Here is a 27,144-nt window from a genome sequence, read left to right as displayed (position 1 = left end):
AAAAGAAAAAAATTGGATAGCATCTCAGACCCCCCGGTGATTATGCTATGAGTGTTATGAAACACTTTTCATTTAATACTGATGAAAAGAGAGAGCAATCTTGTAGCTTTCCAATTTCCATCACACTTGACACTGAGACAATGGAACCTCTCCCAAGTTAAGCAGACATTGCTTGTGGAAATGTCTTTTTTTGCACCGCTCTCAGTTCATTACTTTCTCTTTCAGAAAAACTCTCTGGAGTTTCATCAGCAAGTATGAAAAAAAGGCATTCCCTGGCCTGCTGTGACCCCAACCTAATCAGGTCTCCCGTACCTCAGACTGGCTTACAAGAAGTTCAGACCATTTCTGCCACTGGGGACATTTGTCCCTGTCATCGAATGTAGTTTCATTAGATGTCCAGCAGCACTGCTCATGGCTGTACCAGAAGGCAGACAGGCAGACACCCTCTTTCAGGTCTGTCATCCAATCCACAGCTAAATCTATCACTCCAGCTAACGTGCCTGGGAAAAGAAATGCAGAAAAAGAAACCATGGCATTAATAAATATCAGGTTGCAAGGAAAAAAAATCTAATTATAATAACAGCAAAAAAACCATGATTTGGGGAAGCAGCTGCAACGTAAGCACAAATATACCAAAGAACCAGGGGCAACAATGAGTTTGCAAAGAAACAGCAACACCAGCTTGTCATCTGACCTCCAACGCTCTCCCCTAAGCTTCTATTTTAAACATTATAATTTTCATACTGATGGATTGCCAAATACGGAACTGATGCAGGGCCTGATCCTGCAGTCTCTCCCAGCCAGGTGCACCATTTGACTGAGATAAGCAGGACTCCATGCAGCCTCTCTAGACACATACGGAGCTGCAAGTCCCAGCCCACACTATGTTTCAGGGGTAGAGGAAGAGGAGGACACATCTATTTTCCTATAGCCTTACTGGTCCCAACACAGCAACTTTTTAGGATGATTTCGGTCCAGAAACAATATAGATGCCAAATTCTGATTTATGAACTTAATGGAATCGGGGTCTCGATGTGTACATTCATTAAAAATCCGGATATACAGAATAAAATCATCCTTCAAATTCTTTCTTTATCAAACTGAGCCTTATTTCAGTTTTTCCCCAGTAATTAGACAGAACTACAGTGACACCCAGTGGCCACCGCACACAGACACGGGTAAACTTCCTGTGGCCAGACATAAAAAAAGAAAATGCTGCTTTCCTAGAGTATTTGCTCATCAGCGACAATAACGTGCCCCAGCACCAGCACTCTCAGAGCAGATGTGTCCTCATGAACACAACACTAACAGGAATGGGGAGGCTGGGAGCAGCCAGAACACAGAAAGGCAGACCTGCATTCTGTCCCTAAGTCCGTAGTTTCTGGAAACTGTCAACTGATAGAACAGTCATCTAATGTTTTCCAAACCCCTCTCATATACAGTAGAAAGTAGAAGTCAACCCTATTTTTACAAGTAATCATTAATATAATTTCAGGAAACCAGTAACAGACTTGAACGGGATTTATTGGTGCAGTTCAGTAGGACTAAAACACTGAAAAAAATTTCTTTGGGAAATGCAGAATGATTTGGGTTTATGTTTCCAAAACTTTGAGCTTTGTGGCTCCTGATAAGAATGCAATGACAGGAAGCAGGGCTGGGGGCTGCTCCCCTTTCCCTAGCAGCTGGGGCACACAGGTGGGTTCAAGAGCCAGTTTGTTTGACTCGGCACTAAAGTTTTCTGCTTTTAATTTCTGTGAAAGGTGGGGGGGGGAAACATTTCAAATAATTCAGGCATGTGTAATCTGTTTTTTTAATTCCACAGAATAGAAAAAAACCACCAGTGTTCACAGAGCCTTACACATGAATATTCTCACTGCCTTAAGAAGGATACCTGTCCCCACAGTGGCAAGCAGTGTGACTGGGGTAGCAGTGAAGAATTTTTGTTGTAAAGGAATAATCTGAAAAACTATACAGATATACTAGACAAGATCACCAAAAAAAGGTTGTAGGAGTAATGATGCCTGTACCAATTGTTTTCTTTCATGAAGTCCTTGCCTTTCTCCTGCTTACTCTTTTCCAAAGCCAAGTCCAAGGTCCCGCATCTGGGTCGGGGCAATCTGAGGTACAAATACAGGCTGGGCAATGAGTGGATGGAGGGCAACCCTGCAGAAAAGGACTTGGGGGTGCTGGTGGATGAAAAACTGAATATGACCCAGCAATGTGCACTCACAGCCCAGAGAGACAATTGCATCCTGGGCTGCATCAAAAGAAGTGTGGCCAGCAGGTTCATGCAGGTGATTCTGCCCTTCTGCTCTGCTCTGGTCAGACCCCACCTGGAGTGCTGTGTTCAGCTTTGCAGTCCTCTGCGTAAGAAAGACATTGACCTTCTCAAGTGGGTCCAGAGGAGGGCTGGGCTGATCCAAAGAAGATGATCAGGGGGCTGGAGCACCTCCCCTGTGAGGACAGGCTGAGAGAGTTGGGGTTGTTCAGCCTGGAGAAGAGAAGGCTCTGGGGAGACCTTCTAGCAGCCTTCCAGCACTTAAAGGGGTCTGCAGGAAAGGTGGGGAGGGACTTTTCTCCAGGGAGTGTAGACGTAGGATGAGGGGTAATGGTTTCAAATGGAAAGAGGGAAGATTTAGATTAGATGTCAAGAAGAAATTATTTGCTGTTAGGGTGGTGAGACACTGGAAGAGGTTGCTCAGAGAAATTGTGGCTGCCCCCTGCCTGGCAGTGTTCAAGGCCAGGCTGGATCGGGCTTTGAGCAACCTGGCCTAGTGGAAGGTGTCCCTGCCCATGGCAGGGGGGCTGGAACTGGATGATCTTTAAGGTCCCTTCCAACTCAAACCATTCCAAAAAAAAAAAAAAAAAAAATGCTGTGCCCTCTTGCATCTCTCGATGGACCTTTATCATTCTCTGTAGTTACCCCTTCTTCAAAGCTCAGATCACTCTTAACCAGGGAATTATTAATGCCACCTAGTAGAAGGTGCAAAGGCAGGCAGGCTTTTGAAGGTTTTTCCCCAGCAAAGATGATAAAGAGTGAGGAACAAATGTTCAGTCCTCTAATATAACCAACTCACACTCACCCCCATTACCTCCAGGAAAATGTGCTTGATTATGCAGCTGATCTAATCCTTTTTACCTAATGCTTTGGAATCTACATAAGGAGGAAAATGCTACATGAAATTTACTACACATACTTTACAGAGAAGAAAATCATGGAAGGAGAGGGCCAGCACTTGCAGGATAATAGTGCAATAGTGAATGCTTCACAAGACACGTGACCAGGGCTAGAAGTTTTCAAAGTTCCCAATCTCTGCAACTTTAAGCAAAATTAATGGAAGTTGCAGACTGTTCAGCATCTCAGAAAGTCAAGCCTTTAACTTCTTCTGCTAGTATGGCTGTCTAGACTGTAATAGAGCGTAAGTTTATCTCCCTGCTTCTCCCATCAAAGGAACTGAACTTGTTCCCCTTTCTGTGTAACCTCCTGTCCAGAATGAAAAGTAATGAAGCACTCCAAAGGCAGGAAATGCTGAACTTCATTTTAGATATTAGCCTTTTACCTCTCTCCTTTTCCTTTGGCTGATTGTGGCCAATACTCATCTTTTACAATGCCCTAATGAGAATGCTAAAAATTTGCTTTGAAAACATAGTTTTCCTGATGCACCTGTGCCAGCCAACAGCATCACCCAAGTGGCATAGCAGTGAATTACAAAGGGGATTTTTGCACCTCCAGCTCCAGTACCAGAGCATTTTAGCACTAGTATGATAGTACTTTTTGTCACAGAGCTTTAGAAAACACAGACTCTTTTGCTAGTCTATAAATCGCATATACCTTCACTTGGCTAGTAGCAATGTTAGGTTGAGGGGTGGCCACTGGTCTGCAGGCAGGATGGGCATAGTGAAAACTCAGAATGCCTTAAAAACAAGTGCCTAAAAATTCAGCAGCCAAACCTAATCTTTTTAGGGTAATTTCCCCATCCATTGCTTTGATTTCTCCAGAAAGTGTGTAAACTTTCTGACTGAGACAGGCCCAGATAGTGCTCAGTACCTTTCTGGAGCATTGTGTGAGCAGTTTTCATCTGATCTCCACACCAAGCAGACTCTGGCTCCCAAGACCTCGTTTCCAGAAGCTCCTTAGTGCCTTTCCAGCCACTTGACGGGGTCATACACCATCTTCTCCATCCATGTAGCACCTGAGGGTTCGAGGCCCTGTGGGTACACGGCTCTGAAAAAGCCTGGGAGCTAGCAGTGTTGGACTGTGGTGGCAGCAAGGGGCTCTGCTCATGCTAATTAATGTGTGCACACTCACACATGAAACTTTGGTCTGATCACAAATGGCTGCTGTTACATTCTTAATATATTTTGATGTTACTGAAAACATACAGCTCTAACTCTGAAGCTGGTCCTGCGTGAGCAGGAAGCCAGAGCAGACCCCATCCAGAGGTCCCTTTCCCACCTATGTTTTCTGGGACTAATGAAGGATGCAGATCCAATGATGCTCCAAAAATGACATGCGTCGTACTGCCAAATGGGATGGTCTTCTTCCTCCCTCCATCAGCTGCTTCCTGTCAGCAATATTTTGACTGCTTCTGGCTCTATGGTGACCATCCCTGCCGAGCCCACTGCTCAACTGAAAACTAATCTGGCCAAAACCCATTTTTTCCACCAAGTCAGTTCCCAGATTCACCCACCCTGTGCAGCTGCACATGCACAATGCAACAGGGGGTGATGGGGGTGGTACACTGGAGGGCAAGGATTGCTCCTTTTGGCCACATCAGCTTGTGCTGGCTGTGGAGGTGCAGCCCTTGAAATGTTGCAAAACCTAAAAGAGTCAGTTGACCAAAATGGTAGGATTTAGGCTTCTAGATCAGTTTAAGCCCACTTTAATCTTCTGGGCCTAAGTAAAAGTCCAAGTGCCTTTGGAACACATTGAGGCCCCTGCCATCCCCTTCCCCAGGAGTCCCACCTTACTGCCCTCCATCTCCAGCAAGGGGGCAGGAGGGGCAGCGTGTTCCACAGGACCCTCACACCCTAGGTACTGCTGCTGCATTCCTCTTCCTCCCTCACTCATCACCACGCTGTCTTGTTATCTCTGGCAATGCTGGGACCCAGCTGTCCAAGAGCTCACCCAGTGCCCATGCAGCTGAGCCAGGCTGCTTTCCATGGAGCAGCGGTAGCTTCTCCCTGTTCAGCAGGAGAAGAGGGACCACAGAGGAGCCAGGCTGGTCCACACAACCTGGTGACAGGTTAGCTTCTCTGAGCAGGCAATATTTCAAGTAGAGAGGGAAACAACTTGAAGAGCTTCTTGACTGCACCACCAGCCTCACCTCCTCCCTCCCCAAACCTGGGTAGGAAACCTCATCCTCGCTAAGGCTGAGATGGTGAGTCTCCATCTTTGCCATGTCCCAGAAATACTGAAGGCACTGAGCAGGTGTGTCATTTCAATGGCAGGCAGAAAAAGTCTATGGTGCTCAGCCCAGATCACGTGCATGCAGGCAATTTTTGTTCTCTATCTGATTCACAAGTCCTTGTCCCAGTTTAAAAACAGACTAATTTGATCTTTGAGGTAAAACATGTTACTCTGCACCCTTGTCATTGAAAAGGTTGCAAAAGCTAACACACCTCAGCTGCAGCTTACCCTCGACCTCCGTTCCCAAGCTTGATGTACAAGCATTAGAGCTTATCAGAGGTCAGCAACTCTGGCACTCAACAACTTTGACAATTTCAGCATGAGGTTTTATTGCAAACTGGAACTGAAACAAACCTTCTCGGATATTTTTACTACAATGGGAGCATGTAAGTGTATACCACATTCTCTGTGTGAGGGGATTACTGACCAGCTTGTGGGAGGTCGCTAGAGACTTCAAGGCCTTGCTCTAACTTCATTTGCAAGCAGAATTTTCTATCCCAGATGAGGCCAACCCTGGCCTTCAGGCAGGGTTCAGGAGCCCTGGTAGTACACAGTCTATTGGAATCTCTTCCCATCTAACCCTCCTATCAAAGCTTTTGCAGAAACAAATGTATCTCTACAAAACAGCATCATTTGCCAAAAATGTCACTTCAGTAATGTTTTCTCAAGAACTTCCCTGATACTTCGGAGGCTTCTGAACAACTGTAATAAACATATTAACTTGACAGTTGGTAAGCAGGAAATTCACATCACTTGGAAACTGTGAAACTTCACATCATGCTTTTGCCAAGCAGCATGATATAAGAGCACTCTGACATCACTGAAAAAGCACAAAAAATGGCAGCTGTTTCAACTTAGTAAGAGAAGTGCAGCTTTCCAAGCTGGAAGATGTGCTAAACAGACGACAGGAACAATTTGGGAAATTAATGAATTTGCCATCTGAGTTTGAGCAGGCTGTTAAACATGTAATGTCTGTCTGGCCTGGAAGCAGATTTGAAACTGAGTATGAAACGGTATTTTTCCTTCATGCACATATAAAGGACATAACCCAGTGGATATAGCAATTTACAAAGCTCCCCTTTGAGTGTCCACAATGCCATATTACAATATCTACTTGCAGAATTAAAGTAACTGAAGACAGGAAAATAAATACTACCAATAAAATCAACTTCTGTGAATCAAAGATTCAGAAAGTCAAAGTAGCCCATCAACTGTAAAGCGCTCAGATGCATGTTTCCAAAAACAATAGAAAAATCCCTCTACTGGTTGGGGGGGATAACATTTTTTTTATTTAGGTCAGCACTTAGCAGGGTTTTTTATTAAGGATTATAACTGCGTGGATGCATAGCTGTCCTTTTATCTTGAAACATCAGTTGAGAGACTATGAAGTAAAAAGAAAAAAAAGGTGGCACTGCAGCAGACTTGGGTGAGATGGTTTTGGGCATAACTGTAGCGCTAACACACACGTACCTGCCAGTAGTCCTATGAGAAGCATTACAACCCATCCTGACCAGGCATCCAGCAAACTCTTGATGAACTCCCATATGGATTCCTTACTTTTGCTTGTAATCTGAAATTAGACATATATATAGACATGTTGCCGATTCAGGCTGACACAATTTTAGTGTATAATATTTAAAACAAAAAATATTTAACCTCCTAGAAAGTTTATACGATTTCTCTACTCTCTACTCCCCCCAGTACAAATAGTTTTTAAGAAATGCTATGCTGATTAAGTTTCCAGAAGCCTTTTCGTATTTACAAACTCAAGACACACCACATCCATATTTTTAGAAGTCCTCCTCAAGTCATACAACAAGGTAGGATGTAACAACTTTGGAAAACTGCTTGTTTTTCTCACCATCAGGATGGCCGTAGCACAGAGATGGCGATGCATCAAAGCTGGACACCTTTACCTTTCTATGGCGGTCAGTGTCACGTGATTTCTCCCTCAGCCAGTCAATGGTATGAAAATCTTCATAAGTTCCAACATCAGGGAAAGGCTCATCCAGAAAATCCATCAGGTTGCCGGAACCGTTCATGTCTCCTGCATTGACCATATTAGGGTCTGTACGCAGAGGGAAAACAAGCATGTCAATAAATTCATGCAGCTTTGCCAGACATTTCAGAATCAAGTTTCTTAACATACCTCCACAAACGACTAAATCAAGAGGGCATGAGTCAGCAGTCCTGGTGGGCACTTACTGAGATCTGTGCATTGTCACTAGAAAAAGTATTTTGCTGAAGACTACTTCAGCAAGCTTGGCAAACCCTAAAAAGCATATACAAACAGCACAGTGTCCAAGTGCAGAAATACCAACTTTCCTGAAAACGGAGCCCCAAAACACAGGATGGCTCTGGGCTTCTTCTGCAATGATACATCCTGATGACATGCTGGAAGAAGTGCCCTGCCTGCAGGGAGATCATCGAGTAGACAAGGTCATCCGCTCAGAAAACAAACAATAATACACTAGAATTTACCATTTCTCATGAACCACAGGTTTTACATGGCACAATTAGTCACAGCACTGCAGTGTTTTCTAGTTTTTGCATGTTCAAAGCTCCCTGCATTAATCTGCTTTCTTTCCACTGCTCAGAAGGCAAAGCTCAAGATCACAGTGTGTCTACTCTGCATCAGGTCTGGAAATGCAATATCTTCTTCAAGTTTTCTTCTCAAGGGTTAGGAGCAGAACTATTCTTGGGAGAACCTGAGTGATTACCTTCTGTCCCATATACAAGCTTTCCAAATTTGCTTTTAAGAAAGCAAAGTAGAGGGAGAAACAGCCACCCCATGTCCTGCTAGAGCACAAGAGGAAATACAAAGATACCTGTCTCCAAACTATAACAAGCAGTTACCAGAGGCATTTGATAGTTAGAAAGGAGATCAAAGTAGGCTGTCAAATAATATGCACTCTAGAGTGTGGCACACAGGCTGAGTGGAAATTTTCAGCCCAGAAGTTTTTGGGGACGTGCTCTCTGAGTTGACAAACTACAGATATGAAAACAGAGAAACATCCATGCCCACTGCTCTGAAGTGCAGGAAACTATATCTTGTTCATCCACACAAGCAAAGCATGAAGTAGTTAACTCATAACTGCCGTACCCCTCTTTCCCATAGAGAGCTCAGCAACATCTGGCTAGGTGCAAAAATTACTATTATCTCCTTTAAAGGTCAGATCCCAAAGTAGTCACTAATATGACAAGCTACAGAAATGGCTGACACCATTCCCAACAAGGGGAGCCTTTAGTAGCGTGAGAATCTATCAAATGAACCAGTTTAGGCACACAGAGTTGGATTCATCCAAGTTAACTTCAGCCATCCAAAAGGTTGGTGTCTGGACTGTAAAAACCACCCAGGATGCTTCTAGAGACAGAGAAAGAAGTGTATGAGGCTGTGTAGCAGGAGAGTGCCTGCTCCTTTAAAGGCATCTGTTCAAGGACCTTTTTCAATGCGGCAAGGGATAACAAGCAAAGGAGGAAGCCTGATCAAGAACATACAGGGGCACAAACCTGGCGCAAATGGTAAGAGAGGTAGTGATGGGAACCAAACCTGGTCAGTCACACTCACTGGTGAGGGCACATCAAAGTGTGAGAATGCCTATTCCAGCAAGGTTGTCTGATCAGGGACCTTGTCAGTTGGGAAAATATGGGGAAAAGAGAGGAAATCAGAAAGAAAATACACAAAGATACAGACCTGACAAAGCAAACATGGTGACCATGACGAGAAGCGAACCTCACCACTCACACTAATTGAAAGGCTGTTAATTGTGTATGTGCCTCTGGGATACATGCTCAGCTTTGCTACTGGTTGAACTTGCACATGGGAAGGTAGCAGCCATGTCCTCCAGCATGGGCAGAGACCCCAGGTCCGTGGGCTGGGCTCAAGCAGCCAGGCAGGAGGGTCCCGGGCCAGGGCAGCTGGAGGAGAAGGCCGTGCGTTTCTACGTCATTTAACAGTGCTGTTCTAAAGAGCGATTAATCCCATCCATCCTAAAATAGATGCCTGGGAAATGGGGTATCCCAGAGAGTACCTAGTGTTTGTAATTTGAAACAGCAAGCCTAAAAAACCCCACAGCTAACAGGGGGTTACAAGAGAAAAAACACACAAAAACACGTAAGAAAAAACGGGGAGAGATGCAGACTTTAGGGTTTTTTATAGAACTGACCCTGCAGAGCCTGCAGCTCCTTGACAGACACAAAATAACTTTTGCAGGTCACTGATGATGCTAGCAAGGTTCTAATGACTGCTACCCACTGCCCTCCATCAGGTACAGAAATGAGGATTCCACAAGTAAAGAATTTGGATCTCTGAAGCTGTGAGGAAATTTCCCATTTCTGTAATTGAAACAGGCATGTGGCAGACAAGCTTTTAATCAAATGTCCATACACCCTGCTGCTCTGCTCAGCCCCTTTTATTTATTGCCCTTCCCCCTCTCCCTCCATTTTCAACTGTTTTACTTGAAATCTCTCCATTTAATTTTTTTCCCCTGGTGAGGACTTTAGGGACGTAAGGAGCGAGCGTGAATACCCAGCTTTGTCAGTGTCTGCTCTTTGCACTCCACTGGGTAGGGCTTTCTGGACGACACAGACAACGTGTTCAGCACAAGCAGCTGAGAAAAGCATTATCTTACAAGGCAACCAGCAGGTCACCATTATAATGCTATAGAAGCCCTTTTAAGTGCGGAAATCAAGTAATCTCCAAGCACTGTGGCATGTTTGTCTGAAAGAGAATGAAGCAAGGGAGTCACAGCCTGGGGAAGGAAACCAAATGCAGAGCAGGTGTCTCACACAGCACTGCTGAGCACAAATAAACTGCCGCAGGATTGAGGCAATTTAAAAAGCAGCGGGTAAGAGGAGCGACAATTGAGAATAACAATACTTCACCAAACAGGTGAGAGCACGCTCCTACATTTGCTGAGGGAAATGAGAGCCTGAAGGAGGGACGCTGCCGCTGACAGGAGGGACCTGAAGTTGCAAGTGGACCTTGAGTTCAGTGTCTTGTAAACCACGACGGAGGACTGGAACGGAAAGCTGAAATGGGGTGAAAGGATTAGACCATGCTATTATTTTGTAATGCCCTGATGTTTTGCAGATCATTTACTTCACCCTATTCTTCCCATGCAGCAAAGAAGGACCTGTAAAGAACACACAGCTCAGACTGCTTGCCTGCATGAGACAGCCCCCCCGCTCCATAAACAAACTTCTGGGAACTCTTGTGCTGGAAGCACTGGCAAGTTTTCCTTAATACTACAAGAAAACTACCCAGCATGCTAGTTATATCACATAAAAAATAGCTTTTTAAGTATGTTGTCAATGCCCAGCTCATGACAGTATTGTGATGGATAATACCAGGCCAGACCACAAGTATGCAGGATAATTACAATCTCAGCCTGAATCCACCCCAAAAATACGTGCTACACAGCACGTCCAGGGAAAGAAAAATGTGCTAGAGACCACAAGGCCATGAAAGACTAAGAAAACAAACAAACTTAGAACTCTAGGTAGCATACCATCACCTGGAAACTGCAGCTAACTGAATGATTATCAGCCTTAAAGTTCACTACAGGCACTACTAGCAGAGGTGTGATATCAGATTATGCAAAACCCAATTTTAGTAAAAAAAAACCCAGTACTTTTGAACTGAGTACTACAATGTTCCTATCTTATGTTGTAGCACCAACTGTCATAATTATTACTTTCTTTCTCTTTATTTTGCATTTAGTTACCCCACCTTACTTCAGCATCTGAAATAACCTCCGAAGTTTATTTCAGGATAAGCTAACCTGCCCTCTTAGACATGCTTGCAGAGATGCTTCCAATTCTGCAGCAGAACTGGAACCTTACACCAATAACTTAGTTATAGATATATTAATTTAATATGCATAGGTTAAGGCAAATTAAGCTCATCCAAACAGGAATTGTAGCCAGGTGTACTGCAGCAATCCACTCTGATGATGGCAAAAGTACAAGCATTCATGGTGCAAGTTGTCTCATCTAGCATGAGAAATCCGAACTCTGGACACTAAAATCTAGACTCCTTTCATAGCTGATAAGAGCAAGTAAATTATATTCAGATGCAATTTATCTGACGTATTTTAAATATTTGCATTAGAACGTGATAGATCGTTTCCCAGAAGCGCTAGTATCTGTTTACTCACTACAACGAGATGGTAGAGGTAGACATCCACATCTCACCAAATGAGTCCAACATTACCAATTCAAAAGAAAACGTTGCAATACCTTTACATGCGGAACTAGCAACAAGTGCAACTCATAGCCACTCCTAATACCTAAGCATCTAAGAGATTTGGATGCTCTGACAGAGCTTATATACAATGAAAGGTGTTGAGTCTTGCTGAGTAACAGGTGTACATATTTTGTCCCTTTCTTGTTCTATGTCTTAGATGTCCTTGCTGTCCTTTCCACTACTTTTCCAGGTGCTGAAGCAACATAATTTGTGCAAGGGCAAAAGTTTTCTGCTTAGTCCCCTATTCTTTTCCTAATACTTCCTGGCATTCCACCAGCTTTTCCTAGGGCAGACGTCCAACATTTTCACTGAGCAGTCTGCTATGACTCCAGGCTATGCTCCATGAGAGGCAGTGGCCAGTTTGGAGCCCATCATTCTATGATCTCTTAGGGGTATTTTCCCCATTTTTTTGCCTTTATCGACTTTGAATTACATCTGCCATTTTATTCCCTGCAATACAGCAGAGAGCCTTCTTCAGCTCTTAGCAGTGAGCTCTCACTTTTACTGACTAGCTTAGTATATCTACAACCGAACATTTTTGTCAACACTCTGCTTTAATAATCGTAAACATGTTCTTGCTAAAAACTGAATGAGAAAACAAAGAAATCTGACTGAACTATGTATCCTGAACACAGACAATTCTGGTTAACAGATTTCCCTGGATTTAGACCCATGCTAGACTACCAAGGTCCTGTAGATGGAGTGAGGTCCTGGCAGGGATCAATTCACAAATCCAGAGAGGTCACAGTGCTGGACTGGCAATTGTGCCTCTTGATAGAGGCTGTCCTGGCTGCCACATAACCCTGGATATCTTCCAGAAACCTTGGGTGAGAACAACCTGATTTTCAGCCGCTGATCTCCCAGCTAGCCATGCTTCGTGCACAATATTCTGAAGCCAGAAAGCATGAGACATTACCCTACAAAGTGTTGGAGGTGCTGCATGAGACCAGCTGGAGGTAAGGGTCAAAAGAGTAAGTCCAAAAATTAGCCCTTGAGGCTTGATGACTGTTGGAAGCTAGATAATTTTTAAGTAATCACTGAAGCCTCCTATGTAAAGAAAGCAAAGAAGAGATTTGTGCAAACAACCTACAGAAGCCAGGGTATGAGCACCGTGAGCTGCTCAATGGGCTGGGACATGTCAGCAAGCACAGCAGGTACTGCATAGACTGCGGGTCTCTTCTTTTACATTCACTCACTTTTTGTTATTTTTTAAAGATCTAAATGGTGGTAGTATTATCATATTTAAGGTCAACTTTTTTTCCGCAGTTCTCACAGTGTGTAAACTCATCGTGTGATTGGGACAAACTGTATGATACACTGCAGCTTGGAGCTAAGTTTTATAGACGATCAATAAATTATATTCACAATGGAAATACTGACAACCTCTGAGCTTTATAGCACTGCTACAGCATGCGCAACTGTAAACGCCACAGCTAGAAGAGCTGTATTGGTGAAATGACATTCTAGGTATTATGTTGACAGACTGATCAGATCTGAAATGTATTTGACATGGCAAGCACAGATCAAAACATGCCATGGTTCAAAGAAGCTGAAAAGTATACTGATGGGAAACAACTAGCTGAACAGGCATCAAAGGAAAAGTCTTGGCCCTGGCCTATTGCTACTAGACATGCTAGTTCCATGCTACATTCTCCTCATCCTGTTTTCTGTTTTAATTGGACACATTGCACTGAGGCAGGCAGTCCGTTCCAACAAGTTTCAAGTTACTTTCAACAGATCACAGTTACTGAATTACTTCAACACTTCAAATGTTTCTAGCAGATGAACATTCACTTATACACTTTCATCTGTGTGCTGTTTTCCTTGAAGACAGTAGTGGGGGAGTTGCCATATGAAACACAACAGTATGCAGGCAGCAAAGCATACCTCTCTTCAGTGACTCTTCTGCTGTAGCATAGGGAAGAAGTGAACCTGGCAAGGGGAAGAAAGCAGGAGCCTAAAGGACAGTTCAAGTTCCTCAATTCACATTTGTTTGGAGTCACTTTTCCAGGACGTCTAAAGCATCATCTGTTCCACCTCTTCCAAGTGTAGCATGAGTTAGCCAACACACAAAAGCAGAATACAGTACTTATCAGGGCTTTCTATGCTCTGGTACCAATATACATACAATGATAAAACAGGGGAGATCCTGCTCCAGACACAATGGTTTTAAGTGATTCATGGTCATTTCAATCATGACTCCATCAGAGTTGAGCACACTACTGACCTGAATGGTTGGTCAGATTAGCTGCGCTCATATGGCATGACATGACAGCAGATACTGCACAAACTAAGGAGGCATGAGGGCTGTGAAAATCCCTGGGATTTATTTTCCATAGTACCCAATGACGAACAATGCAATCTTCCTGGTTTACTAACTGGCAATCATCACACAACCCCTTTGTGCTGATGGATGGCTTGCCACTCTCTGTGCCCTTAATACTTGTATTGGCTGTTCCCAGTACCATATTCTCAAAACAACCAAGCAATGAGTACCAGCCTTCACATTAACTGCTCAACGTGATCTGTCAAGCAAAGGCACCGCGTCCTGAGAGCTGGGTACTCTGTCAGCATCCACCCATCTCTCAGTCCCAAGGGATTTAGACCTAGTCACAGAGATGGACGCAGAGCGCTCTCCACCCAGGCCTTGAATCCAGGCACTGATCTCAGTGCTGCCCTCAGAGTGAGCTGAAGAGGTCAGTGTTCAAAAAGAGGCATAAGAGGATAAGGCTGAGGAAGGAAGATCCTAGAGTTGAGCACGGTTACACCACAGGTCTCCAGTACCACCTGACCAGAGAAAATGGGCCTGATAGCTCAGGAAGTCAGCAAGCAAGGTTATTAATGGGGTCACCCTGAAAGACATGAGTGAAAAGTACAAGGAGATGATTAGGGGCGTATGCCTTTTGGGGAGGGGTTGGAGAATGAGTTCTGTTTAGCCTGGAGTCAGAAAGGCCAAGGGAGGTGGATGTAATTCCCCTTCCACCACCCGCCACATAGGAGAAGGCCACCGAGAAACGGCGATGTGATGTGGCATCCTACAGGATACAGAAGGCAGGTACATGGTTATGAAACATTCTTCTAAACAAGAGGATGCTGTTGGGTGACCATTTTACACGGAAGCTGTCTTTAGCAAGAGCAAGCAGGCTGAATCACCAGCGAGTTAAATAATGGTTTTCTGCAGGCTGAAAAATATCCATGGGCAATTTAAGACTATTCACCTTAGAAGGCTCAGACTGAACAAGCCAACAGATTTACTGACCTTCTGTCTTAGAGATAGTGTTTAAAAAAAATGTTAAAATGGCCCTGGACCAGAGCAAGGTTGAGACTCCTGGAAAAATAAGAAAATGCTGAACCCGGTTGCAGGCCTTCTTTGGAAATGTAATATGGCACATAAAACTGGAGAACAGTTAAACTGGGAAAATATAGAGGGAAGACAGTATATTAAAATTGGCAAATGCCTTTCCTACAATTCAAGGACTAATTGCACAGCCTCCATATATGAGTAAATCGCAGTACAAACCCTCAGTCTCCCGCCACAGAAGTGCAGGCAGGCTGTAGTATCAGAAACATTACTGTAAAATATTGCAGCATTTTACTGTACGGCCCCACCACCACATATTAAGGAGTTTCCTGCTATGATATTGTGGGCAAGCTAAATACAGTCACATCTTTGATGTGCAGCTTTACCCTGAGTAACCTCTATGGAAAAAATCGTGAAGCCACAGCAGAGCTCAAAAAACACAGGGCACCAGATCACAGGGGAGGGCCTGGGAGAGAAGGGGAAGGCAAGAGGGAACGTTTGGGATAAATGGTGGAAAATTGAAACACAAAAGGCTCCTCCAGACCAAACCACAGTCTCCGGTCGCCCCTCCTCAACCACCACACATGCTCGTGGGGTGAGCACAGAGGAGATAACAGGGCTGGAGGGGAATGCAGGCAAAGGGAGGCACAGGGGGACATGGTGTGCACCAGAGCACCCTGGGAGCTGATAACCAGGCATCAGGGCTTCCCAACCCTTCGGCAACAGCCTGATATTCTCTTCTCCTTTTCTCCTCCTGGGAGGCCCCTGAGTCACCACACTTCCTCCGAGGGGTGAACCACCCCCCAATGTCCTGCTGCCTGCCCCTTCCCAGGATGACTCTCCTTTCGGTATGAAATATCATGTGTCCAGTCTCTGTTTGAGTTTTCTTGGAAAGTCTGAGAAAAATTAGTTCAGCTGCTGAGTTATGTCAGAAAGGGAAGGGGAAAAAATCCCAGCTCCTTCCACACAAGCTCCAAATGGAGTTTTTGTGCTCACATAACTCAAAATCGTCTCCATATAAAAAAATGCTAAATTCACATCTCTGTTTCTAGTGAGTCTTAAAGGTCTCTCCAATAAATTTAGTTGTTAGCGTAGATGTCAGAGCTGTGGAAAAAGCAGGAGGGAAGCATTGCTGGCTCTGGAACATCCATCTGAATTTTTCAAACTGAGCTGAAACATCTCTATTAAAGGTTACCCCTCTGCTAACAGCCCATCAGCTTAGGCAGATGAGCCCCGTGGGCCTGCATCAACCCCACACCCCCTTACTTCTTGAAGGAAACAAGATTTGATTAGATAAAATTCAGAAAAGCCTTCAGCGTCTGGAATAAGAAACTAAACTGTAGAATTCAGGACAGACTGGAAATCAGGCTACCAGTATAGCAGCATGTATAGTTTTTATTCTTGATTTCCCTCTAGTTCCCTTCTTCACAAAAAACAGGGAGAATTTCCCTTCTGGAGCAGCTGTTTTTACTGCCACAGAGCTCCAAGCCAGGGCTGAAGGGTCGGGGGTGCTGAAGGGTTTTCCTCCTCATGCCTCACATGGCCGAGTTCTGCAGCATCAGGTTTGAGTTTCCAATGCTGCTTTTGTCTCCTCACTCAGAAAATGAGAGGATTAAGGAGGGGAAAAAAAATGCTGCTTGGACTGCAAAACAGGCAGTTCTCTCTGTTTCTCAGAGAGAACAGAGCTGCACTGTCAGAAGGGAAATGCCCTGGTATATAGTTACTCCTAAAAAGCTCTCTCTCCCTTTAAATGGGGTGTTCAATGGCATTAAACGCACCTCTCACTGAAAACCTTTTTAAGCCTTCAGTTTGAAATAAAGCTGATAAAGGTGCTGTAGAAAAACCATTACTTTGTTCTACCATGTCACTTCTCGTGATTTGAGTGAGTCATTTTCACACAGATGGAGGGTAACGTTTTCCTGTTCGCAGGGTACTGGATTTTACTGCTGTGTTTGATGCTGATGGGCTGCGCAGTTACAGACAAGTTACTTCGTACCACTGAGAGGAAGCTCCCCACCTGCAAGACGGGGAAACCTTTTCCTTGGGGTGATGTTTGAGAGCGAGACATTAAAAGTGTTTTAGTAATAGCAGTCTACCATAACCCTGACAGAGTTTCTTTTTTGGCATTAATGATCGTGTGTGATTTTTTTTGGTTCTGCTGGACTAGAGATGAAGAAATCTGAGAAAATCCAATACCTGTCCTGTATGTATGCACACACCCCCACACAAACAAATTAGACTCCTACTCTACAACCTAATCCCATTTCGCTAAATGGAAAAATCAACACACACGCACACACCCCTTGGGCACCCTGCAAACAGCAGCCTGATGGCAAAAGCACACTGGAAAAGGACTGCCGCCTACGTGGACTATGCTGCTGTTTGAGGGGTGTGCACCATGCCGAGCTAAGAGCAGGTCAGACCTGAGAGAGGCTCACGCAACACTACACTGACCACCAACACACACAAGATGGCCCTGAACCACGGGTGAGGCGGAGAGGGTGGGAGCTTCCCCCTTCCCACTTCCCAAGCACTGGGCTACAGTCATGACCCCACTCACTTTCCCCTCCAACCCAGCAAACAACAGCTTCACGCTGAAGCAGCTCGCAGACCGGGGAGGTTACGGCATTCCGGAGAGCCCATTTGCTCCAGGCAGATGGGGATGACCCAAATCCAGGACAAACGCTCCCTTCCAACATCATCCCCTTCTCCTCCTCCAGTCCTTGTTTAAAAGCCACCAGCCACTACCTTTGAAAAGGTACCCCCCTTACAAGGCAGGCCCTGACGAGCACAGGGGCTAAGCACCCATGCAGCCACGTGTCGGAGCCAGGGCATGGCACCCCGGTGCTGCCGGGCAGAGAGTCCTCCAGCTGGGGGTGTTTCCAGGGTCACCTTTTTATACTAAACAACTGTTAAAGAACTCCAGTGCTTAATTTCTGAGTTGCCCCAGCACACATTTAAGGCTGGCACCTTGTCTTTGTGGCACAAAAGATGCCTGACTCAAACTGGGAGACCAGAACCACCGCCCCGCATGTTATTTCCATAGGGCATTCAGTATGGTCGAGGGTGGAGGAGGGGAAACCTATTGCGCTTGTAAAACCCACGTGTGGCATCCCTGCTGTGCACTTTGCGTGGGCAAAGAGCCAAGCCTCGGTGCGCCTGGTGAGCAAGAGCATGGCTCAACTCACATCCAGTGCTGGAGAGAATCGACCCAGCCTTGACTTCAGAGGGAGCCAGGAGAAGAAACCCAGCATGGGCGCCATCAGGATGCAACCCCCTGCCACCTCGTACAGCAACAGATTTGTGTTTCTATCACTTTTGAGGTTCAGTCTTTGGGAGAAAAAAAAAAAAAAAAAAAAAGACGTTCTGTTGGAGACAAAGAAAATTGAAATGTATTTTTCTTTTCAGTTTTGAAGAACTGTTGCCATTTTTTACTTCATGTCAGTAATTCATCATATACGTTCCCCATCCTGTCCCCTTCCCCTTATTTTCTGATCCTGACACTACTGCCTACCTGATCACTGGACACCAGAATTCATCTTTCACTAGGATGTACAACTTACCTCAGCACAGGAGATCCAAAATCTTCCCTGTGAGTGTATGGGTGTGCACACAGAGACCCTAGGCCTGCCAAATTTTCAGATTTTTCCAATAGTGGAAAAAATTTATTTGAACAAAGAATGGGATTTTCAAGAATAAGAAAACTTCCTGCAGACTAGGAGTGAGAAGTCACCTGACCCTCTGCTTGCTGAAGCTGCGGCTGAGTCATCCTCTGCTCTCTGGCAAAGGCATAGAATTATTTATCAGAATTCTTAAAAAAGAAAAAAAAAAAATTTTTTTCTGATTGCTACATTAATTAATAATTAATAATTAATATACCAGCTCAAAATTAATTTAGCTTCTTGCATTCTAATATTTATATTAGAATAATTTTTGAAAGTAATAAAATATTTTTTAAAAATCTAAAATATATTAAAAAAGCAATACAGAAAAAAACCAACACAGAAGAGTCACCATTTTTTCTCCATAAATATATTTCTTCATATATTTGTATAGGGTACGTAATTAAACACCCACACCAGAAAAGAAAACAGACTCTGGACTTTGCTTATATAAATACCAAAAAAGCAGTTTAGCATGGATGTTTCAGCCTTTTGGTGACTGGCATTTTGTGTAAGAAGTAAAAATCTGCTGGTCATCTCGTATGTTCCTTCTGGAAAATAATTTTTCATGCTTACGCTGGACAACAAGCAAAACCTACCTTACTCTACAGCAAGTCACGCAGGAAACCTGCCGGACTAGGTATTTTCAAACCACGTCAGCAAAAATTAACAATAAAGGAAAAGCCTCTTTCCCCAAATACATCCACTAACCCCCTAAGCAAGTTAATCCTCATTCCTTTATAAGCTCAGACGCATCTATCTGTGCAACACCGACTTCCTTTAGGCATCCAAAAAGCAGGTAATGCGAGCAAAAACTACTGCTGCGCTCTCTCCTCACGCCTGGATGACGGCGGCTGCTCACGTAAATAATCCAGCAGACACCCGAAGGAGCCATTGCAAAACACGGGGACAAAGGGCCTTCTTCAGCGTTAAAGCTCCATCTGGCAGCATTTCTGCCGGCGCTGTCAGCCGGGCGATGAGCAGAGAGCCAGCAGGCAGCCTCTGCACCTGCAGCCCCTCGGCTCGCAGGGAAATCGTGCCGCTTCATCCTCCAGCAGCGACAGCCCGACAGAGCTGGGCGCTGGGACGGCAGCACGAGAGCAACCGGCAAATCATTTTTTTTTTTTCCCCCGAAGAATTATGTTGCTTACCTGCAATGCAACATCATTTAGCCCAGTCCCAAAGATTTTAATAGCATCCTTTCTTGGGTGGTATGGCTGCAAAAGCAGTGATGTCATAGGGAGGAAGCAGTAATAATCATGTGACTGCATCCTCCGTCTATAGGATATCTGATAGGAGATGGACCAGTCTGTAATCCCACAGGATTAAAGTGCAAGCTTCTTTACCCTGCCCTACATATTCGGTCACCATTAGAACACGTGCTGCTTTTTTCCCCTCCCTAACCTGCACTAATTATTTTTTAAAGGGTTTGCGGATTTATTTTTTGCAGCAGCAATAACGATCACATTTTTCGTGAGGAAAAAGCACAGCAATACGCTGCTTGCACACCGAGTAGTATTCCTGTTGACTCTGCAGCAACGCCCAAGTCTCGTATTTTCTTTCATCTTTATGAAATATGTGATCACAGCAGCTTGGAAACGAGACAAACCACAATTCCACCATCCCTCGCATTTTTCCTTTTCCCGGCACTCCAATTTCAGGCTTATCCGGACTGACTTCCTTCCATCTTCTGTGTCATCTTCAAGCTTTGCATGCTCACCTCAAAGGTGTCGCCCCTGCCTTCAGTTCTTCCTTCTCCTCACCACGCACTCACCCACCCATCGCTACACACAGAGCCTTCTGTCTTTTCTTCAGTGCAACTGTCCCTGCCTGAAAGATCCTCTCCTGCACGCCAGTCTACTTCTCCTTTTCAAAACTTCCACTTAAGTTTTCCCAGCAAATATTTAAAACTAGAACATCCTAACACATTTAATTTAAAAAAAAAGAGAGAGAAAAAAAAAGGCAATTAGCCTGACTTTCACATTTTGGTTAACTGAGTATTATATCTCAGACCCATATTTTTGGGGTGGTTGGGGGCTTGTTTGTTTGTTTTTAAAGAATTTTATGATACTCTATATTTGTGTTCTACAACAAAATAATAATTTCCAAAGTTCTGATGGTAGAAATTTTGTACAAGCCACCTGAATCACACTCTGTACAGGCAGAGGCTGTAACTGTTCTTTGTGAAGATCGTGCACACGCTTGTACAGGTGCAATGCGGATTTATTTCAGGACATTCACCTTACTGCTCATTTTCCCAGATCTGAACATTGTGCAGACTGGTTTTACCCCTTAAGGGTATCCAGGGATGTGGTTTGTATTACCAGGCAGATGCAACAGCTAGGTAGAGGGAGACCTTGAACAAGCAGACATGAAAATACCCACGGGTGACTGAAGGCGCGCGCGTGACTTCCGCTCACTTCAAAGGCGAAGGAACACAGCTCTGGAAGACGTTTTTGTGCCAGCGCGTTCGAGCAGGTATTTATGGATGTGCTGAGCAGGCAGCCCAGCCCAGCAAAGCACGCCAGCTGATACAGGGTATGCAAAACCTTTTTCAGAATGGCTACACAACTCCTCCAAATCTCACCCATAAGCTGAAGAAAGTTCCTGTACTCCTTATTTCTGACGCGGACGCCCCACACAGAAGCCGCAGAGTTTAGATTTTATTGTGAAACTTGAACACTGAGCTTGCTTCACCTGGAGTTCCCACCCCTTTCTGGAGCGAGGAGCGTGCCTTCAGAGAAGGGGTGTGATTACGCCCTTCGTACACAGCACTGCTGATCGCAGCTCTCTTGCCAGTCGTAGATCAGCAACAGCCCCAGGCCTGTTACAACCACGTCAGTGAGGCACGGAAAAGCGGTACAAATCCTAACTTCCTGCCAAGGTCTCCTCTTTGCACTTAAATTCAGTATTAATAGGCCAATTGAATTCTGTGGAGGAAGTTAAACACCGAGCACTTAATTTGTTGATAAAGTAACTGCAATTTTCCTTAATCAGTTTATGGGAGGGAAATATGGAAACCAGCAAGCAGCACCAAGTTGGTCAGACACAAACATCTACACTGGGAACTTCTGTGCCCCGAGACACACTCTGTGACAGAAACAGGGTGCCCTAGACACAGAGCAGTAATTTTGCACACTACCCAAACGAGCACAAGGGTCTCAATCCCCCATGTTTTTCCAGGACAGACTTTCCTAAATTCAACTAATTTTTCCTTGTCTGTTACCACAGCTGAACTCGTCGAGTCTCCTGCTCAATGTGTGTTTTCAGTTGGATGATCTAACTGCAAACTAAAGGGACAGAATACCTAACTCTCTACAGAAAATGTGATTCTATAACTGAGATACATATGTTCAAATTCAAGAGATTATTAGAAAACATAAGAAACTACAAACAGCTCCTAAGAAGCTTAACTCCAGGAATACTGAGATTTTCCAAAGTGCAAGCAAATCACCTAAATGACATTTACAGATTCCAAAACCAAATTAACTTTAGTCTTTGGTGTTTTCTTCCAATGATACTCAGTCAGTTGCACATTCTCAGGAAAAAGAAAACACTCTTCACGTGACGTTTTGGAAAAGATTGTTCTTGCTTCTGCTAGCCTGCAGTTTCTCAAGTCTCTCTCTAACTACATTTTTCCTCCTCTCAGAGATGTACGACTGTAGTTAAAAAGGAGACTGGAGTCAAAACAAGCTGTAAAAGTGCCCTCTTCCCTAAAAATTCAAACTCCAGCTTTGCATCTGCTGAAAACTAAATACACAGTTCATGTAATTCCTAAAACAAAAAAAATATAAAAAAATAAATCGTTGCTCTTTTCATACAGCACTTACCTTTACGTCTGGCAAAGTGCTTACAAGAACTGCAGCAAGAACTACATATAAGACTTGGTTCTGACAACAGAAAACCCATACCGACATACCCATTATAGCTTCTGTTGATGATCCCGACGGCAGTGAGACAGAGGCGGTTGGTATTCCAAATGACTATTTCTAGCAGACTGTTTAAAAATAACCTAAACTCTGTCATACCCTTAACGCCCTGCAAATACTGGACAGAGACAGGAGTCACATGTTGCCCGCGCTCCTGCAGCTTAGGGTTGCAAAGAGAAACCGAGAAATGGCCTTTCTGTAATTCTGCAGGTTTAACGTTTCCTTTGTGAAAGCTCAGCTTAAAAAAAGTCAACCAGCATTCTTTTGAGTGGCTTCCACTGTGGAATCAGCGACAAGTCAGGTATTACAGAACTATTAATGTCAACTTTCGTCCAATACAAATCTAAAAAGTACAAGCTTCTGCTAGAAAACAAAGGCTGTTCAATGTGTTGTAAGCGGAGCTACCCATGAATTCCGGGAATATTCAACTATCAGCCTCTGACACAGCTGTCAGCTTATCATGAGCGATAAGCACGTGGGAGAACATACCTGCCATTCCTTACACTCTGCCATTCCTTTCAGGTCTTCAGTGTAAACTCTCTAGGATCTCCGATCTCTCAGACATCCTCTCTTACTTTTATTTGAAAACTCATTACATCCACCTAAATGACAGTGTTATTCCAAATTTAAAAATTCTTTATGAAAGCGCAGTGAACGAGGCAAATATAAACCATTCAAAAAAACGTCTTATACTTTGACATATAACAAAACTCTACTTCTGTTTATGGCAAATTATTTTATTTTGTAGAAGAAATACTTTCAAATAATACAAAAATGACACAATCATACAGAACTGTGACAAAAACAAGAGAGATGAATACTGAATATGGTAACTCATTACCACATCAAGACAGAACTCATTACAGCAGTCAGAATCACAGACCCACAAGATAAACCGACGACGTCTCACAGTGGTCACTATTTAAAAATACCAACTGAACCTCCTGACAGAGAGGCCACCAGACATTGCCCCTTTTGTTGCACAGTCACAGAACAATTCAGGGTGGAAGGGAGGTCCCTAGCCCAACCCCTGCTCAAAGCACACCTAATGCGACCAGGACGCTCTGGGCTACACCCAGCCAAGCCCTCAACCCCTCCATGGACAGAGAGCTCCACCTCTCTGGGCAACCTCTTCCAGTATCCGACCACCCTCACGGGAACACGGTGTCTGTTCTTAGCATACAGCAGGTACTGCTGGTGTCACTGAGCAGTAACTTTGGATAAACACTAGCATGTAAGGGCCTCCACTGAAAACGAGACGCAAAATTCTGACTAACTGGTCTTTTCAAGTAAGGGGCACTGAAAAGCTTGCTGTCCCTAGACTTTTACCCAAACACTAAGATTTTTTTACATGACTTGGTTTTTATCTGCATAGTTTCTGAACACGTCTAGTTGCGCCCAAGGAACCCAATATACGCCCTCCGAAGCTTATGGACAAAACCAGACTTCAGGATGGTTAGCATGATAAATGCTAAATATACTTAAATTTCACATATATTGCCCTACAATCAAATCGCTTGATGCCTTTAATGATTACAGGCCATATTAGGACAAAGGGAATACCACCTTAAAATTAAATGTCTATGTTTATCATCTCATTGATTAATGACTTGGGTTTACAATCCTTTTTCCCATTACTTTTTGCCTCAGCTTGGACAAGTAAAAGCAAATCAGTTTCACTTTCAGGTTTTCCCGATCTTTTACAAGGTAACAGAGTATAAGATCTTGAAACTCACAAAGAACACTCACAAAATATCTGAAAATACTCTGATTGGTTCTGACAAGTCCATTTAGGTTTTGGCTGTTGCCACTTTGATTTCCTGACGTATAAATATCTGGAACCAATTTGACCTTTACTTATAATTAAGAGACAGCATCACCTTCCTTCTAGAAGATTCCAGCAATATGCAAAGTCAGTCTTGTGTTGGGCACCTCTCTTCATAGGTAATGTATAATTAGAAAAATATGAGAAACTCTATTATAGTAGCTTAGTAAAGAAGTATTTTTACATACTTGCAGGATGCAAGGACACAAAACTGGCATTCTCGGGAATTTAGGGTGACAGTCTTTCATTAAAACAAATGGTCACAAGTAAAATTACTTCTTACTGGATCTTAGCTGGTCCAACTAGCAATCAAGTGAGCTGAACCTTCCAGAATTGCACGCCTTCCTCCTGGAAAGCGTCACTGTTCAACAGAACTTGCACGCAGTAACGTCAAAGCACATCCTTTTGGAGGAACATGCGTTTAAGCACCCTCACTTACTGCAGCTGCTTTCCGAAATCAGCGCATATGTACTTTCCTGAATCAGTTCAGAATCTTTAGAACTGAAATCACTACAGTAATATACTACAGAAATTACCATAATATTCCTTTAGCGGTCTGTCCGCACAGCTAGCTCACATTCCTCGTTTAACTCCCTTTTCATTAAACAGCAAAACAAAGACCTGTCACCCTTTTCCTTCCTCCGTTTAAACTGAGAATCTAGTTAAGAATATAAAGATACTTTAGACACAACTGAAATGAAAACAATCTATTAGTGCACAGTAAGAACATGCAAATGAATTCTGCAATGCTTAACATCACTTCTAATCAGTGTTAAACACATTGCAGGTGATAATATTTTGCTATAACACAGACAGTGCTAAAGGATACAATGTACATAATAAGCTACAGATAATAAAGCTGAAAAAAGTGACAATTTTAGAACATAGTATTTTCATTTCAGGTATCAGAAACAAAACCAGCTCAATGGTTCCATTCTACTGTATGACAAATACTGAAGAACAAAATTTCAGTCTTAAAATACATCTTAAAGTAGGTATTTTCCTTCAAGGAAAAAAGGCACTATAAATAAATTACACTACAGTGAATTTGCCTGAACTCACTTTGTTTCTGTCTTCCAGCCTTTAACTCAAATAAAACAGCATAAAAACTGTACACGCTCTTAACAGGATAGTCGATCTTTTATAAAATAAGTTGTCTTCAGAGATGTCAGTTTCACAACAAGGAAAAACCAAGCCTTGTTGCAGTCGCTATTATAAAATATATATGTATATATATTTATATATATGTTTTTGTTTACTTTTACTTTTTTTACTTTTTTTATTTTTTACAAAACGTGTATATTAGCTTTTGCACAATTTTTTTTTTTTAAAGAAACTTGGCTAATCTAATAACTTCATTAAAATAAAAGCGATAAATACTTCATGTTTACAATGCAACATGTCATACGTCATCAGCTGGCAGAGGAGGTATGTTAATCCTTGGTCTTGTAAAAAAAGCTATCTTCTCTCTGCGATCAAAACAAGATAAGAAGGAGATCAATCAAATATATGCCTACATTCCCCCGCCCTCCCAAGAACATGGTTTCTTTACTCTGCTTAGTGGTTAGTACCTGTTACTCACATCAGAACTGATGGTTTATTTTGAGTGCATGAAACTTACAAAAACTATTAAACTTCACTGCATACTTTTGGCAACGTTCCATTGAAAACACTGACTAGTTTTGAAAATTTAGGTGGAAGCTTTCTTTATACAACTCACTGAACATCAGTCATAGTTGACTGTAAAAAGCTTTTTCACAGGACAAGCCCTGCATAAGCCCCTTCTGCAATGCAAAGTTCACCCTTGTACGTTTTGCAATAACGCCTACAAAAAAAAAAAAAAGGGAAAAGAAACCCAAACACGGCATTCAGAGTTATGTTTTTGCTTCTTGATTGAGGGAACAACACATGCTCTACAGTAAGTGTCATAAGAAATGGATGTTGGCATAAAAAGGAAAAGAATTTAAATAAGTAAGACAGATAAGTAAGACAGCTTTTGCTTCATCTTCTAAATCTCATTTTACTCAACTCCCTCTCTCTTTTTCTATCTCATATATGCTCATATATCAAAGCATAAAAACGCCTCTCATTACCAGAAATATAAGATGTAAAAACGACCCTAAAATTTCTATTCCTCTTGCTTCCTCCCCGCCTTTGTGAGAAAGACCTTCTGAATATAATTCAAGCAAAAAAAACTACATTAAAGCCAGAGAGCTTTTCCACTTCACTCAAGTATTCCCTGCAAAAAAGTTCTAAAAAGCTAAACAGTGGATGAAATTGTATAACGCAACATTGTAGCTGAGCTGTCCTTCACATCTATGCTGCGCTAATATTTTCTTACTCTTACTGTTACTCTCCCAATAAAAATTATAAAAATTTTAATGAAGTAAAGAAGTCTTCCTGTGAAATGCACATTGTTTATCAATGTCACTTGCACACAAAATAAACTGTCAGGAAAAAAAAAGCTAAGGGAGAACACTTGCCATGTGAACACAGATGAAATAGAAAAATAAGTCCAAAGAAAAGGCTTCCTGAGAGAAAGCTGGAATATTATTGAGTAATTTTTAGGGAGAGAGTGTAACTAGTAATGTGTATGCATTACATTAAACAAACTATTTATGCCCACAAGCTTGCACTGAAGAACTGACAAATCATTTGAACTTCATAGTGGCTTGGCTAAGTTGAAAGAATCACCTAAGCTACATTTGCCCTTGAAGACTTTTTTGTTGTTTTGTTTGTTTGTTTGTTTGTTTGTTTTTAATTTCACACG

General features: G+C 43.1%; 2 protein-coding genes across 4 annotated transcripts in view; both read right to left on the bottom strand.

Moving 5' to 3' along the window:
* Positions 1 to 7,470, bottom strand: part of CLCN4 (Cl-/H+ antiporter 4) — a 28,857-nt gene extending 21,387 nt beyond the window's left edge. The window contains exons 1-3 of one of the 2 annotated variants that reach the window (XM_009958922.2): positions 7,327 to 7,470; positions 6,881 to 6,980; positions 313 to 500 (exon numbers count right to left, since the gene is read on the bottom strand). In XM_009958922.2, the coding sequence (XP_009957224.1) occupies positions 313 to 500; positions 6,881 to 6,980; positions 7,327 to 7,470 (432 nt within the window). The remainder of the gene's footprint in view (positions 1 to 312; positions 501 to 6,880; positions 6,981 to 7,326) is intronic. The other variant, XM_009958923.2, reaches the window with a different exon arrangement.
* Positions 7,471 to 25,776: 18,306 nt separating this feature from the next.
* WWC3 (WWC family member 3) overlaps positions 25,777 to 27,144 on the bottom strand; it is a 103,807-nt gene continuing 102,439 nt past the window's right edge. For both annotated transcript variants that reach the window (XM_086460457.1, XM_086460393.1), the window contains exon 23: positions 25,777 to 25,843. In XM_086460457.1, coding sequence (XP_086316583.1) covers positions 25,777 to 25,843 — 67 coding nt within the window. The remainder of the gene's footprint in view (positions 25,844 to 27,144) is intronic.

The sequence above is a fragment of the Leptosomus discolor genome, chromosome 1 (assembly GCF_034619465.1).
Source record: "Leptosomus discolor isolate bLepDis1 chromosome 1, bLepDis1.hap2, whole genome shotgun sequence".
Taxonomy (NCBI): Eukaryota; Metazoa; Chordata; class Aves; order Leptosomiformes; family Leptosomidae; genus Leptosomus; species Leptosomus discolor.
This window is presented reverse-complemented; position numbering and strand designations above follow the sequence as displayed.